At 39.5% G+C, this 17,450-nt stretch overlaps 1 protein-coding gene across 1 annotated transcript in view; it reads right to left on the minus strand.

The window, feature by feature from the left end:
- SACS (sacsin molecular chaperone) overlaps positions 1–8,742 on the minus strand; it is a 30,043-nt gene extending 21,301 nt beyond the window's left edge. The window contains exons 1-4 of the mRNA XM_010572650.1: positions 8,655–8,742; positions 5,491–5,576; positions 1,699–1,810; positions 260–406 (exon numbers count right to left, since the gene is read on the minus strand). Of these exons, the coding sequence (XP_010570952.1) occupies positions 260–406; positions 1,699–1,714 (163 nt within the window). The 5' untranslated portion in view covers positions 1,715–1,810; positions 5,491–5,576; positions 8,655–8,742. The remainder of the gene's footprint in view (positions 1–259; positions 407–1,698; positions 1,811–5,490; positions 5,577–8,654) is intronic.
- Positions 8,743–17,450: the final 8,708 nt, after the last annotated feature.

Below are 17,450 nucleotides of genomic sequence, written 5' to 3' on the forward strand. Positions count from 1 at the left end.
AGGAATGTTCATTTCAATATAAGGGACTAAGTACATGATGATGTTAATAGAAGAAACAAATCTCCTCCAAAAACCTTCAAAATCCAAATGATACTTTATGGGGTTTTAGAAAAATATGAATGCTTCTTAAGGAAACTTAGCCAGGGATCCAATGTAAAAATGCACTATAAAGAAAATATGAAATGTTTGATGAATATCTAAAATAATTAAACAATTTAAAACTTCAACATTTTCATTTTAAAATATCTACAGAGAGTACCTGTTATATGATAAACCGAATTAAAGCCAATTCCAAATCTTCCAACTTTCAGGGGATCATCTTTCTTCCTGCTTCTTGCTATTTCCTGTATACCATGCCAGTCCTCAGGGGTGAAAATTGCATCATTGTATGCATAAAATGCTGGCCCTACAATAAATAGGCAAGTGTTAAAAAGATGACAGAAGAAAACTATCTACTGTTAAAAATTTCTAGGAAATAAACTTACAGAACTCAGAAAGTATTTCTTTAAAGTATGCAGGTGCAAATTTAATGGGGAAGCTATGACTCAAGCTGACATCAAATTATGCTTGGTGATGAAAGGGAGGTATAGAGTAGCAGCAAAAGCAGAAGCAAGGAGATGGATTTACCTCTGTATATGGTACTTAAGAGATTTATATTCTGATGTGGTATCTAGTTCTGGTGTCCACATTTTAAAAGAATGAGTCTGAAAAACTGAACAGAAAGCAGAAAACAACAAAACTTCTGAAAGAAGTGTCCTGTGGCGCAAGGCTTAAACTCAATCTGTTCAGTCTATCAAAAAGATGTTTGAAAGATGTACTAATCACAGTCTATTAATACCTCCACCAGAAGGGAATACACGGCAAGATATAACAATAACCTGTGTCTAGAAAGTAAGACAGACAAATTCAAATTAGAAGACATAATGAGGCTGATTAACAACTGAAAAAAAGCTAGGAACAAGAAGTAGTGGATCATCCATCACTGAAATCTTCAAATCACGGCTGAATGCCTTTTGGGATGATTATGCAAACTAATTTGTTTGATAAATACATAACTGACCTCTATCACACAAAGCCATATTAGACGATATAAAAACCTTAAAGTTACAAATAACTACATTTGCAGTATACAGGCAGCACGGAGCAAAGTTTGATATAAGGGTGAGAGTAAGAGATGGGGAAGAAAAACAGAACTGCCTGGAGAATGCTGGAATGTAAAAGGTCATCTTTACATTTAAGAACTGGAGATAGCTCTCAAAAGGTAGAGGTTAATATGTAGAAAATATGAAAACTACTGCCTAGTACCCCAAGCATTCTTTTACCCTAGGTCTTATTAAATCTTGTTTACTTGCTCTACTAAAAATCCTCTCTTGTATTTTGGGATACTGAGTCAACCCAGGGAAATAAGCCAGAGGACACACAGTCACCCTGGGAGAAGTAACTTAGAATAAAGCAGGACATGAAGGCTTTCTCAAACAGCATTAACCAGAAGCAGTTGGAAAGCTGCTACTGACAACCTGCAAGAAGATAGTGTGAGGCCTTCAATAGCAAACATTGGCTTTGGAAAAGAATTATCAACATTAGAACACAGACAAGGTATGCACCTAGTAAGGTGGTCATCTCCATACAGCAAGGAGAAAAACAGAATCACACGCATATTGAAGAGTAATGGCCAAAATTAATAAAAATTGTATTTACCCTGATATTGTGCCATGTCCTTTGACCATAGAGTTTCTGTTCCATACTGAGTTTCATCATATAAAAACCTAACCTCTGTGGCACCAGCATCTTCTGCATTCTGTATCAGTTCCTGAGGCAGCAAAAAACCCAAACAAAACCAAAGTATAATGCAGTAATGTTGTACATATTCTAGCAATGGCTTTCCAACTTAAACAGTAGAAATAATAAGCAATTGTCTCAAGTGTAATTGTTTTCATACTTTTCAATCAAAATAATTTTATCCAGTTTACCTGAATGAAAATAGGTATCATTATAAAAGCAATATTCAGACGAATACTATAATGTGATTTGGAGCTCAAATACCACACACAAGCATTTATAAAGTTGAGAAATAAGCTACTAAGCTGTTACTACTATATTTATATTATCCCAAAACAGAGTTGTACAGGTCTCAGAACAATGCAAGATTGTAGAAGAAAAAAAAAATGAAAAATAAAAAAAACCCAAAGTTTACTGTTAAGCCCACACAACAGCTGTAAGATAACTGAGGCAACAAGTCATAAAAGGGCAATACACACCACTCTTCTTTACATCAACTGAATTCCAATTAAGTTAACATTTCACAGTATGAACCAACTGTTCAAGAGCCATGGTGCTCACTTCTAACACCCCTTCAGCAAAGGGCTGCATAACAGTTCTGACCAGTAACTCTGTAAATCATGAACAAACACAGCTTAACTGTTGAATGAAGCCCATAGACTAGAAAGAGGCTTGTGTTAAGACTGAGTATTTGTTAAATATTATTAGTAGTGGTGAGAGCTATGGAAAACTCTATTAATTAAAACGTCAATAAACTAGTTCTGTAAACACTACCAGTAATAAAATATGCCTATCCAGTCCCATTTACATCAAGAGCATTATAGATTGCAGACATGTAAGCATGATTATAAATACTTACAGGATTAGAGCTTCACACAATGCTCTATTTACACTGAATCATCAAAGCATATCAGGGCTCCAAGGATACACACTCATACATACAGATATATATACACACAGTAAGTTTGGCATAAGGAAGTATCTCAAGCTAATTGAAAAGCTATGTAGGTACATCACATCACATCCAGTGTATTCATACAACAAATTTCATTCAGTTATGCATAAAAATAAAAGACTTACTAGCAAGATGAATCTTTACTTTAAAAATGCATCAACTAGCAGCAGATATTTCAGATTAGGTTGCATTCTAATATACTGTTGACAGTAAATTAAGCTCATTGTTATCTAGTATCTGGTTTCGAAATTAGAACCCCTCGATTTTTTACTTTGTGACAGTATGTTCAGTCTATAAGGCATATCACACAAGTAACCAAAATACATTGTTTATATTGTCACTTCCATGTAATTTTGAAGCACTATGAGATAGAAAGAAATATACCCACAGTTCAGCATAAATAATAAGTTTTTAAAGAATCTCCACGAGGTATTTAATTACAAAAACCATGCAATTTTTCTCCTAAAAGAATAATCACGGCAATCATTCAAAAAGATACAAAAAGATAGTCAAAGCCTCTAGAAATATTAAATAAGTATGGAAACCACCATGTAGTCAGAGACTTGCATTCATGCTGTGGCACACAGAGCATCTGCTACATTCAGCTGTTAACAGCATTGTATTTGAAGAATCCAAACAGTGAAATCAATTTTAACAGATCAGCAAAATTCCTAGTAGTAATCCCTCCCTAACAGTCTGTTAACTCTAAATTGTAAGCCAGGAAAAGAGGAACATTTCTACTTTTAGATTTACCCATCTGATTGCTAAGAACATTACCTTATTTCTTCATGTTGGAATGAATTTGAGTTTAAATTGTTAAGGTGGTCTGAACCCTTCATGATTCAAATGCATCTTACAGATTCAACTAGTACTGGGAAACAGTAAAAATGTAAGCACCCATCCTATGAACAGGCACTGCTCAGAACATATCCAAGATGCATTTTGCCAAAACAATTGAAGATATGCTTATCTTAAGCATTCACCCTAAGAACAGCCACATTCTCATTCCACAGTTGCAAAGAAAAGCTTCCAAGACACAGCAAGAACTGTCATCATCTGTCACCATTTGTATTTGTGTGGTTTATATTTATGGATGGATATATACATGTATCTCTACCAAATGTCGTTAGTTAGAACCAAGTATTCCCATACAATAAGGAAATTAATCTCCTAATGTCCATGTGATGAAGCATTCTGGATGAGAAGTTTAACATCCAACCATGAACTAATCACCCCAGATGCTATTCAAAGAAATATCACCTGGCACTTCCAGACATTAGCATAGGAAGCTACAGTAAATCAGACAAACCATCTTCTTCTACAGGCACCTGTCAACCCCCCTGCAGGATGTGATGAATTTAGAATGATCTGTATTTTTTCAGATCATAGAATCATAGAATGCTTTGGGTTGGAAGGGACCTTTAAAGATCATCTAGATCAACCCCCCCACCATAGGCAGGGATATCTTTCCCTCGATCAGCTCTCTCTAAGCTCCATCCAACCTCACTCTGAACATTTCCAATGATGGGGCATCCACAACTTCTCTAGGCAACCTGTCCCAGTGTCTCACCACCCTCATCCTAAAAAATTTCTTCGTTATGTCCTATCTAAATCCACCTTCTTTCAGTTTAAAACCATTGCCCCTTGTCCTGTCACTATAGACCTTGGTATAAAGTCTCTCTCCATCTTTCTTACAAGCCCCCTTTGTATGTTGAAAGGCCACAATAAGGTCTCACCAGAGCCTTCTCTTCTCCAGGCTGAACAACCCCAACTCTCTCAGCCCTTCTTCACAGGAGAGGTGTTCCAGCCATGTCTAAAATAACGTGAGGTAAACTCCACTCTACCAGTTCACCATCCTATTTACTGAAAAATTTTTTAGTGCTTAAATCAATGTTGTCATTTTCGCTGTTAGGCTTGTACACATTAACATTCAACATTCAAATGTGGAGCACCACAACATAACATCCCCTGCTGTTGCATACTTTGAAGGCTCCTGGACCAATGATAAAACACCATGAAGAACACTAACTTCAGTTCAGAAAATCCTGCGACATTCTTTTATGAGAACTAATGTCTAGACTAAAAATTATTTTCAGCCCATACAAAAGTGATATGGGTTCATTATTCTTACCACTCTAGGGCAAGTCTCCCAAAAGCCACTCACAGATTCCCATCTTGAAAGCATTCTTAATCTAATGATGAAACTTTGTGATACTGTCATAGTTCACTGAGAAAAATACATTTAGCTACCAAGAAATTCCACAGCAAAATCTTGCATTAAAGTCTCCAGCTTATCCCAATCTTATACTAAGATAATCTCTTCCAAAAATTTTATATACTATTATGTGGTTTTACCATAACCATAGCAGAGGTGAACAATGAAGAAATAAGCAAAATAAGCATTTTAGATAGCTTACTCACATAAAGTACACCATGAAGTCTCTGATTTAATTATAACATCTGCATTTTATCTCTATTTTTATTATAAATTACAATAGCATCTGTGACAAGCAAACTTAGAAACATTAAACACACACACAAAGAAAAACAACCAAAAAAAAAAACCCAAAAAAAACATACCACACAAACCCATAAGTCACTTTGTCTTGTCCACAGAAATGGAAAACACATATCTCCTGTACTAGAATGAATATCTAATGAGGTACAACAACTGCAAGGTTTGCTGGAAAGTGTCAAACTAATGGTATTATGTCATGCATACTAAATGACTGCTAAAAATACCATTTGTTGTATACCTTAAGAATCTGTCCTCCTTCTGGGTATCTTCTTAAAATATCCTTAAGAAAATCAACAAGTGGTGGAGTTGTTTGTCCAAAACGACCTAAAAACAAAGAAAAAATAATCTTGTATTATGCTACTAGGCACTTAATTTCAGATTAAAAAAAAAAATACTCACTAAACAATTAATGGGAATGTAGAAAATGTTTTTAAATTAACTCAAGGCCCGATTCTGTAAAATCTTATATTTCCAAAATCAACTGTACAAATGCTACATTATAAATCTTTTTATTAAAAAAATTAAAATAGCGGGAAATAAATTTGGGGGCTAAGTCTTTGCATCAGTTATACCCCAGCTCCAGCTACCGGATGTTCAAATGTAGCAACTTCTGAAGGACTACTACATTTTAAGTAGCAGGACATTATTCTAGGGCAGCAGGGGTTCTAACTTTTTTATAGCCAGTGATGATCCCTACTGACAGCTACACACAGGCACAGTACGCTTTGGCTGTAGTGTACACTTCTGTTCTGGCATATCATGTGCTGGGCCCAGTGCTAGCTTTGGTGTTACCTGGGCTTAGCACTGGAAGGAAGAGAGTCTCAGAAAGGTACTACCAAGCGTTATGAACTTCTGCTCTAAGAGAAAGAGTCTATCACAAAATGAAAGGTTCAGTACTCTTCAATTCAAACTCTAGTCTGAGACTAAAGAGCAGCTCCCTAAATCCAAACCTCTAAAACATGTGCTACTAACAAATATTAATGATGTAAACCCCACAAGAAAAACACACTCCAGACTCTACTGATGCCCCATCCATCAATTCCTTTTAAAGTTATTAATGAAATAATTATATTCTCTCTCTCCCCTTCTTCTGCATATATGTGTGTTTATGAAGTACACAGATTCAAAACACACACACATTATATGTATTATGCAATAAAATATTATACAAAAAAAACCCCACAGAATCCTCAGCAGTGTGGAAAAAAGGGCATAGATAAGAGAGATCCATTTGCTGAGAAAACATCCAAGTAAAAACATCAAACATCTTGTTGCTTTTATGAAACTTTCGTATTGCTCTTTATTTAAGGTAACTTGATAACATCAGTGAAAAAAAAAAAAAAGAAATGGCAACTCACAGCTGAAAGTGTGGAAAGTATTTTATAACTTTTGTTATTATTTTTACAGTAGACAGAAGTATATGAAAGTCAAGATGCAATATGCAAACTTCAAAAGTAAGGTGAACTGATCAATAGTAGGAAAGTTCGGGTGTTTCTTTTCTTAGGAGAAATTATCTAAAAAAATCAATAAACCGACGTTCTCTAAGTCTAACTTGGGCAGGCAGGCTGAAGTGTTTAAACAACACATTTCACTATGGGAACCACAAAGACAGACAAGTAACTTTTAAGCGCTAGGACTGAAGATAAACATTATTCTAACTCTTTACATCTAAGAGCAGAGCTGCTCTGGGTATGTCAAAAAATTACTCTGCCTAGAGACCATGACTTACTGCATCCTATCAAAGGTTGAACTGATTTTTCTTGAGTATTAGAGCTGGTCATATTTAACACAAAACTTTTTCCACAATAAGGGCAGTCAAGCATTGGAACAGGAGCCCAGAGAGCCTGTGCAGTCACCATCCTTGGAGGCTTTCCAAACTCGACCAGATCAGCCCTTGAGCAACCTGGTCTGACCTCAGAGGTCACTGCTTTGAGCAGAATTTTGGAGTAGAGACCTCCTGATGTCCCTTCCAACATGAATTATTCTGTGATCGTATGAAAAGATTATGCATTATTTGACAGACACCACTGATGAATGAACACAAATGTGACATAGGTGATCAGAGTACTTCAGCAAGGAATGTGCTTGGCCCTACTGACCATGCACCTCCTGAAGTTAGAAATTCAGGGCCTTCCTTGATTCATCTGCTGTAAGGAAAAATCTCAGAACTGAAAGATGCCAGAATGAACACAAAAGGCTGATACTAAAGCCTTCAGATCTTTTAGATTGACTTACATCAGAGTTGTGGGACAGAAAAAAAGTTAAATGCTCTATCTAGACATGGACTGCTTAGAACGGTATCTCTAAGAAAACCTCACAGCCAGATATTCCATTCCTAGGCACAAAAAACAGCAAAAGTTTTTCTTTCACATGGAAGATTTTTTAGGGCTACTACACTATCTTCCCCATACACTTCCATGTCAAAAAAACAGCTCAGAGAAGAAAAAGAAACTCTTTTTCTTTAGTCTATCACAGCGTACATACAGCAAAAAATTGTCAGAGCAAACAGTCCAAGAATGAGAGAAAGAAAAACATTTGATGCCATAGAACCACAGGGTCCATTTTCATAGGGGTTTTCTAACCATTGCAGTTTCTAGAGAATGTGAACATGAACTTCTAGCTAATATACAAACACTTCACTTCCCTCTGTGTCTAGAAAACCATAATCCAGTATACTCATGGCTTACATAGGCTATGAAATACAACATTTTGTGACACCACATAAAATATCCACATGAAAAGAAGAGTTTCCTTCTTCATCCTACCACCCCATTAGCATTTATTTCATTCCCTTACAATAAAGTTATTTTTAAAAGAACATTAACGCTAACAACCAAATAACATAATCATCACAGATTTTAATTAGAGCATTTCTGAAGATATTCAGGTATCATAATCTAATTCAAGATACCATACAAACAGATATACCTGCAATTTTTGTAACAAAAATGTAACTAAACATAATTAAACTAAAAACAAACAAATAAAAAAATCAGAAGAAATCAAAAGCTTTTTACCAGTGTTAAAGTTTTCTACACAGTTGTTACTGAAAAGATACCCTTTCAGTATATGAATTGCTTACAAGTATTCAGCTTATTTTATATGAGACAAGGCAACTATTAACGCTACTGCAAGGCAAGTTTTATTGATTCCAAAGGACAGCAATATTCTAATTTCTACACATGAAATTACAAAGTAACAATTAAACACTACAGAACTTACAGAGAGAAGTTTAATTTTCCAGGAGCAGAATGAAAAGAACAAGTGAAGGGATACCTAGGACTTAAAAGAAAAATAACTGCTTCCCATTTAAAGAAGAGAATCATTTCCGTTAACTCCAGACTGCATTAGAAAATGCTTTGACCTTCCAGTTTATAAACAGAGACAAGTATTTTTTCATACCTCCTCCTTTCAACCCTTTTGACTGGAGCTTCAGAAAAACCTGATTTTGAGACTTCTGAAGATCCACAATCTTGGTACCATCAGATAACTGAAACAAAAATTAAGACAGATCTTGATCAGAACATTCTGCAGCATAAATAATTTACTGTAGCTTCATTTCCTACATATTAATTCTATGAAGTCTGGTTTTATCTAAAAGTATGCAAATACTCTGAAACATCCAGCATTCAGTTTGAGCAGCACTTTCAGTTCCCGAGGTCTAGGACAGTCTCCTTTGCCTAATGATACTCCTCAGATAAAGTACCAGTTTGTTAGTAACAGGACCAAAATAATGGCCGCAAACAAATCAGTTGGAAAAAATGCCTTATACTAAGAGCAAGCCATGGCCTCCCGTTTTTACATTTGAAAATTTCCATGTTCTGGGAACTTCTGGAAGCACACAACTAAAGCAGTTACTGTTCTAAGGTGCATGCCTGTAAAGAAAATAAACATATACAGAAAGTACATGGTCTACATACTCCAAAAAGTACATATGGAGTTTTAAACTAAGCAGTATCAGCTCAAACCAGCTAGTAATACAGAATGTGCAGAAACAAAAGTGTGTCACAGAAATACCCCTGAAGAATCTGACAGCCTCATCTCCCCATTACCTCTACATGCAGACCCATGGACTTGCTGGGAACATCACAGAGAAACTGGGACAAACTAAGCAACAAATTCCTTAGCAGCCGTTGGGAAAACTGTTAAGTAACCATAGCACATAATGGTTTTGTTGCAATTCTAGTTTCATATTATATGTGTCCCAGTCATATACAATGTGATGCTAAAATAGTCACATATGACATGATGTCATCCTGCGTATCACAGTAACAAATGTAGAATTAGAACTTGCGCTGTGCTAATTAGAATCTTAGCCAATTCAAGAAAAAAAAAGATTTACTGATGAATATTCTAGTACCTCAGTAAATTAAAAAATAATTTGATCTCAATAAACAGGAGTTCAAAAGTTTATAAAGGATTTTCAAAATCGCTACAGTACAGAATAAATATTCCCATATGTATTCTAGTTTAATATTTAAAAAAAAAAAAAATCAGAATAGCTATTACAGTCACTGATTGTTCCCTGCCAAAAGATAGCTTTTTGTGCCAGACAGAGTGAAGCTCGGATCTTCGCTTCCAGATGAATTTTAGAAAGTGATATACAGATCTCCTTCCTCCCAAAACAGGAAGGCCTGGAGAGAACAAAATCAAGGACACACAAAACCAGGCAAGAAAATAAAAGATAAACTACACTGGTAGTTTGTTTCAAACCTGAGCCCTCAAAGACTACCTGTGTTCCCCATGTACGTTCTTAAAAGCTTCTTGAGCAATAAAAGTACTAACATCTAGTTCTTTCCCAGCATTGTAGAACAGTTTGGGTTGGAAGGGACCTTTAAAGATCATCTAGTCCTACACCCCCCCCTGCCACGGGCAGGGATATCTTTCACCAGATCAGCTTGCTCTAAGCTCCATCCAACCTGACTTTGAACACTTCCAATGATGGGGCACCCACGACTTCTCTAGGCAACCTCTTCCAAAGTCTTACCATCCTCACCATAAAAAAAAAAAATCTTTCTTTACGTCCAATCTAAATCTACCCTCTTTCAGTTTAAAACCGTCGCCCCTTGTCCTGTATAAAGACTCTCTCCATTTTTCTTACAAGCCCCCTTTATATATTGAAAGGCCACAATCAGGTCTCGCTGGAGCCTTCTCTTCTCCCTCGTGCATCTGCAAGTCCCCTTGCCCTGTTTCACCCCAGCGTCCGGCCTCCTCTCTCTCCCCTTCTTGGCGCTACTCCTGCATCCCACCAATATCTCCAGGTTCCCGTTTCCCAAAAGCGTGGCTAGCAGCATGCCAAGCAGTACTGAAACGGTGACCCCAGGCTGACACCTTCAACAGGACAAGGTCATTCATTCGTTCGACTCTCTCTCCTGTACCCAGACCTCACTTTTTAACTTGTAAGAGCTTCCTGTCACGGTGATGCCAGCTCAGCCGTTGAAGCTGGCCAGCAGGTAGGAAATCAATTAAAGATGGAAAGGAAGCCAGAGCAAGCACATCAGCGCTCTCAGGTCAATCTTCTGCCTTCCCCCCACCAAAGAAATAAGGATAAAGCACGTGGCTTACACCAGGAAAAGACACAAAACCTCGAACGATAACAGCTGGCACCATCAGGAGGGCGAGCTGCCTGTCCGAACGACCTCCTCGCTTCCCACCGGAGCCCCACACCGGAGGACCGCCGCCCACGCACCAGAAGCCCCTGCCAAGGCGCAAATCGCGGGCCGGGTGGGGACGGCCATCACCACAGCGGTGCGAGAGCCCACCGGAGAAGCGGAGCCGCCCCCCCGCCGCCCGCCCTGCCGCGCCCCCCTCACCTCTCTGCCGCCGTGCCACAGCCGCTGCTGGGCGGCGGGGAAGCCGGCTTCCTCCTCGACCCGCGCCTTCACGTCCCCCACAGCCGCGGAAGGCGGCAGCTCGAAGGTCCTGCAGCCCAGGCAGTCATGGAGGACGCTCACCCGGGCCAGCCTGCGACAACACGACAGACACCAGCTGAGAGACAGACACGCAAGCGCCCTCCCCCCTCAGGCAGCCCGCAGGCCCGAGACGGGCGCCGGAGACCCGCACGGCGACGGGCGGGCGGGCTCTCCGCGGAGGCGGGAAGGAGCCGCCGGGCCTGTCAGCGGAGCCGGTCCCGCCGCTTCCCTTCCCTTCCCTTCCCTTCCCCTCCCGTCCGCTCCCGCCCCGCCGCCACTCACATGCCCGCCGCGGCACACAAAGGACCGTTAGCCGCCGCCGCGGCTCCCCACACGGGGAAGGGGTGGGGCTGCCCACGGCGGCGAAAAGGAGGAGCCCGCCCTGAGGTCTGCGTCGCGGAGGAAGAGGGAGGAGGAGGGAAGGAGGGAGGGTGTGGAGAAGCCGCCCTAAAAGCAGCAGCTGCGGCGGGGGTGAGGCGGGCCCGGCCCGGCCTGCGCGCAGGGAGGGCCCGCAGACGGGGGCTTCCCGGCGCCGCGCAGCTGAGGGAGGCTGTACCGCGGCCCTGTGGCCCGATTCGCGGGGGCTCGTCGTTCCCGAGACTAACGCCGAGATGCGGAGGTGTTGCAAATTCCTCCTTCGGCGGGGCAGGCCGGCAGGGAAGCACACGCTAGTCCTGCAATGCCCAGCATTCAGGCACCACCGTATGGAGCACACAGAGGTACAGCGGACAAACCTCGTGTTTCTCAAGGGTGCAGAAGGAAACACCGCTTTTCTGCTCTTCTGTCAGTCACTTGATCGATCATGAATATCTATGGATGTTCATCTTCTGCTCTATCTCATAGGGTGTACGGTAAGTCCTGACGCCATTCAAGACTTACGGAAAGCGCCCTCTCACCTGAAAGCAGCTTTCATCTATCTGTGATCCCAGTGAGCTAAGGGGACCTTGAGAAACTTGTGGAGGGGGCCAACAGAAACCTCTGGCGTTCGTTGCCTGCAAAGTTCTTGCACCTGGGACCGTGGGCTGTGCATCAGCGATGGGCTGAACAGCAGCCCTGCTTCAGAGGAGCTGGGGGAGACCAGGCTGAATAGGAGGCAACAGCCTGCTCTCTCTAGAGGGAGGATGACCAGCAGATAAAGGGAAGCGAGTCTCTGCTCAGTGCTGATGAGGCTGGATCTAGGACATTGTGACCAGAATGGGATGTTCTGGGCTTCCTTCATTCCAGATCCCAGCAGAGGACTGCTGACACGGTCAGGGGCCCAAAGCACGTGACGTGCAATGAGAAGATGGGGGAGTTGGGCTTGTTTAGTTTGGTGAGGGGGAGACTAAGATGCAATATAGTAGCATCCTGCGACTACCTGAAGGGCAGTTACAAAGGTGATGGAACTGAACTCTTCTTAGTAGTGCAAGACTAACCAGGGGCAATGGCAACAAACTGCAGCTTGGGAGGTTCATACTGGGCAGTAGGAAAAAAACCTGTCACTGGGAGACTAGCGCAGTACTGGCACGGGTTGTCTAGAGGCACGCTTCATACTGGGGTATTTTCAAGGCTTAGCCATGACTGACCTGATCCAGTACTGGTGATTCTCCTGCTTTGAGCAGGAGGATGGACTACAGACCTCCAGCCAACAATTCCATTTCATTCCAGCAGGTCTTCAATTCCAGTCCCTGACTAAACTGAAACATCTATGACTTCACTTAGTGACAGGGAGTTGAAACTGCCACTTGGCAGCAACAGATAGCAATAGAGTTTCTGTGGAAGGGGGAAAAGACACAATGAACGTGTCTGCAGAAAGCATATCAAGCTAAGAAAAGATGAGCCCACTTAAAATGGAAGGAAGCTTAAGAACCGCAGAGGTCAGGTGGATCAAGATCCAACGCAGTATCTTGGTAGACAGAGTTTTGCCAGTGCTGCAACATCTTACTTCATTCATTGGCAATATTTGTGTATTGAATACTACAGGAATAGGAGAAAATGTTAGAAATTTTGTGGGTCTGATCCTGCTTTCACCAGAAATAATAAAAAAGACTATTTTAACTTAAACAAGATGGATCTAACTCTTTGCTTTAGTTTAGGACTTTGTTAATTTTTCTGTCGTTTGATCTTTCTAACTTGCCATTTCGTTACATCCCCTTCAGAGTTTGTCATCACAGAATTTTTCATACTATGTCCAAAGGAATGAGAAGGCTGCCTTCCAATCTCTTAAGTTTATCTTTTTATGTCTTGATACTAAGGGAATATACTACCTGCAGAAGGGTGTGGCATGAGGAGCACAAATGTGGATGACTGGACAAGATGAAAGGAGTTGAAACCTGATGCAGTCCCATCCATACCAGCTACTAAAATAGTCTCCAGACCAGTTGAACCACCAAACCACACTGGCAGAATCTAATTCTTCTGCTCCAGCTGGGATCACAGGAGTGTGATTTAGCATTTTACAAAGCATGCACAATTGTTTGAATGGGACGCTGGAGAGAAAAAGAGCTATTTATCTCAGCTAACAGCCACCTCTCTATGCCGAACACCTCAAATGGTGGGACACGTTCAGGGGCATGGACCATCCTGCTGTCAGTGATTGGCTGAAATTCCCCAAACCATGTCACATCACATGACAAGACAATACTCCCAAGTTCTGTCCTGTGATGATTTAACATTAATATTGGAGGGAAAAAACCTCTGTGTACCACAGATTTTGTCTAGTATGTGACCTCTGTAGTAGAGGGTGAGGAGTTGGGAAGAAGCACGAATACAGAACTGGAACCATGCAAGGTTCTGGACAAAGGAGTTGGACTCCTGAGCTCCTGGAAATTAGCCATACCTGTTCCCCTCATAAATCTGATCCTCTTGTTACAAGGGAGACTGTTTTTTCATACTGGCAGGAATGCATGTCCCATTGCTATTTGCTATGGAACGCCTTTCACTTGCTTCTCCTTTATCATGTGTTTTCTGCTCTGTTTTCCTCTTTTGTAATTTCTGCCTTTGGATTGTTTTTTTTCTGTCCAGATAGAAGCAAGATGTTCATCCTCCTAGTATCTGAGTAAGCGTGACTAGGGCATATGTTCCAATGCAGCCCTTTGATCAGCCACACTGTTTAATTGTTGTTAAGCTTCTTGGCACAGTTTTGACCCATAACCACCATCAGTCTTCACGACAATGATCAGGCATGGTTCATAAACCAGGGACAACTCTCCACGGGTGGAATGGACAAGAACATTTTTGTTGAGGGCCAAAGACTGTGAAGTTTTTTAGATATGAGCTGTGTTATGCCACTTCTGGCCTGAAGGGAAGAATGGAAGCCTGGGGCCTCATCCCATTTTATTTATTGGCTAGATGTTGCTATTGATGATAATAAGTAAGACTCCCACTGATTTCAGTGATGCCAAAATTTCAAATTACCAATTTCATGGCATAGCCTCCTAACAGGAAAAGGCACTGATTTCAGTAACAAAGATAAGGAAAATGAACACCGATACTATTGTCATATCCAAAGAATGGGTAAAAACAAGCTCTTCTCAAACTCTACAAAAAAAAGGAAAAGAGTAGAAGTATTCTAAGTGCAGTTTCAGTAGAAACCTATTTACAGAAAATTAACTGGAATTTAAAGCCACTCCTACAGCGTTAATTGCAATGCTGATTTCTATCAGCAACATCCGGGCCATTCCTCTGGCAAGGAATGTAGAATATAAATCTCCTTTTTATTACAAAGTGATTTATACATATCCTGTTATCCCTTATTAAACTCTGTCTTTTTTACAGCTTATGACAGTAATCTTTGTAAACCTTTTTTTTTTTTTTTGTGCTACCTAATTAAAAATATCCTAGACAAGTAACTATATAGAAATTACACTGTCTGACTGAAAAGGAGTTTGCAGATTTTCGCAACAAAAAAAACCCAACCTTTTTTTATTTTTAATCTTGCTTATCCCTTTGGAAAACAGAACTATGGAAGCTGTGTAATCCTAGTGAAGTTAAAGATATCACATATGTATTTGTTATGCAGAACTACTATTAATGATTGTATGTGGCAATGTAAAAAAAAAATAAAAAAAATTTGACCTGACCAGGTGGGAATTTTGTAGCCATGGTAGTTAGTCTTTTAAATCTAAAATTATTAGGAAATTCCTATGATAATATTTTTATAACCACTTTTCTAAGCAGAACAGCATTTAGATTTAAAAATATATATGGAAAATTCTCCTGTGGCTATAAACAAGAGTTCTGTTTGGTTCAGAATGAGGTCATGTAACCCTTACAAGAAGGGACATGCAATAAAAAAAGTAGAAAGAGTCTCTGGAACATTGAAGTATATTTATAAAATGAAATGAAAGCCATTTTCATAGTGACATTTCCTTGAAAAGAGAAAGTTCTGTGTTGCGGAATTACCTCATATTTCCAATAACTTAAAATAATTGTGCAGTAGCAGAAAGAGATGGATGCAAGTCCCTTCCTTCCTTATCAGTGTGCTTAGAAAGATGGAATGGAGCCTGCAAAAGGAGTGGGTGGTGTGATAAGAAACAAACATGATTAGGTCACTAATGCAAGAGGAAACCCGCTGCAATACAATAGCTTCCAGTGCAGCAAATAACATTCTGCAGTGCTGGCAGGCAAGTAGCAGTGAGTCAACAACTACATCTAGGTTTGAGGCAGTGCATGCCAAACATAAAATCAAAACTTTCTATGACACAGTGAGCACTTACCTTCATTCTTAAATCAATCCCTTAGGTGTTTCTAACAAATGTTTTAAACATTACATTGTATATATTTCACATTAGCTGGAGATTACAGATTGCATTGGTCTGTAGTCACTGCCAGGAGCTTGCTTTGTCCTTGCTTACTAATGCCTTTTCAAGAAGTTTGAGAATACCATTTGCTGATGACACATGTGCTAGTCATTAGAAAGCCACCCCTTACTGGAAATTTTGTATTTTATTTGAATAGCTCCATTAACAGAAAACAAGTAATTTTTTTTTTTCTTAAAAGAAATCACTGAAATGGTTATAGCCCTATCTAGTACAAATGACCAAAAAAACCCTCTGGCCTGTGAAGCATTTGATTCAAAAAAAATATCTAGTTTTGCCCTAAAATCCATTACACAATTTAAGTAATTTGCTGAAACTATTTTATTATAGATTGGTGCAGTGAGTTTAAATCAATACTTCTACTCTGCATTCCGCCTGTGAAACCACTATAGGCAGCTTCTAAGCAAAGTATCTGTATGATCATGGCTTAGTCAAATATTAAAGAACAGGAGGAAAGTATTATCTTATTCCTTTTGCATGCTGATGTGGTTTTAAATGTCAATATCAAAAGAACAGGATACTTCTGAAATACTACTAAAAACAAACAAAAGATTTAAGGGCACAGAGGCCAGGAACAGCCATTTATTTCCATCTAATGATTTTGATCTTGCAGTTATTTGCTTTAATGTTCAAGCCAGTTCCTTGATGGCACTCAGCAAATGCTAATGGAAAGTACTTAAAAGACCTATAAAACTTGTTTCAGTTTATTCTTTGCAAATAAAGAGCAGAGCAAGATGGCACAAATAAATGATAAAATTTCAAAATCTTCTCAAATGCCAAAGTAAAATATCCTGTTAGATCTACCTCTAGGAAAAGACCGTTTTAAATTAAGTCCCCAAAGAGAGGACCTAAACTTACTCTTAACTATAGTACAGTAACCATTACTCCACAAATTTAAATTGCTAAGAATCACAGGGTTTTCTATTCCAGATGGTACAAATAACAAAATACCAGTACAAAATGCTTGGCATTTCAAATTATGCAAAAGATTAAAACAAAATAGCGACAAAAATAAACTCCTCAATTGCTCTTTAGAGAATTGCATTAGGAAGGAGTACAGTGTTGCAAGAACTGCTGTCAGCATACATTTTTTAATAAGCAATAAGTTAAATTACTGGTGTTTTTTTCCTACAGCCTTTAGTGCCAATAAAGAGGCCAGATTTAGAACACCCACTTTAACCTTCAAAGATCAAAAAAGCAGAGCCTAAATTTGCAAATTGATTTCAGTGCCTAATGTAGGTTCCTCAACACCATAATGAATCCAGGCCTAGGTTTTTTGCCTCCATTTAGGACACACGGTAATCAGCTTATCAAAGGTGGTTTTTTTCATACTACCTTAAGACATTTTTCTTATTTTCATTCCAGAGTATTTAATGTAGCTATTATCTTTCTATGTAAGTGAGGAAAATCCACTCAATAACTAAAATGAGATCAGTGGCCCCAGATTACACATGCATTAAACATTTTAAGTATTTCTCCATCCCTAT

The sequence above is a fragment of the Haliaeetus leucocephalus genome, unplaced genomic scaffold (assembly GCF_000737465.1).
Source record: "Haliaeetus leucocephalus isolate CR32 unplaced genomic scaffold, Haliaeetus_leucocephalus-4.0 Scaffold351, whole genome shotgun sequence".
Classification (NCBI taxonomy): Eukaryota; Metazoa; Chordata; class Aves; order Accipitriformes; family Accipitridae; genus Haliaeetus; species Haliaeetus leucocephalus.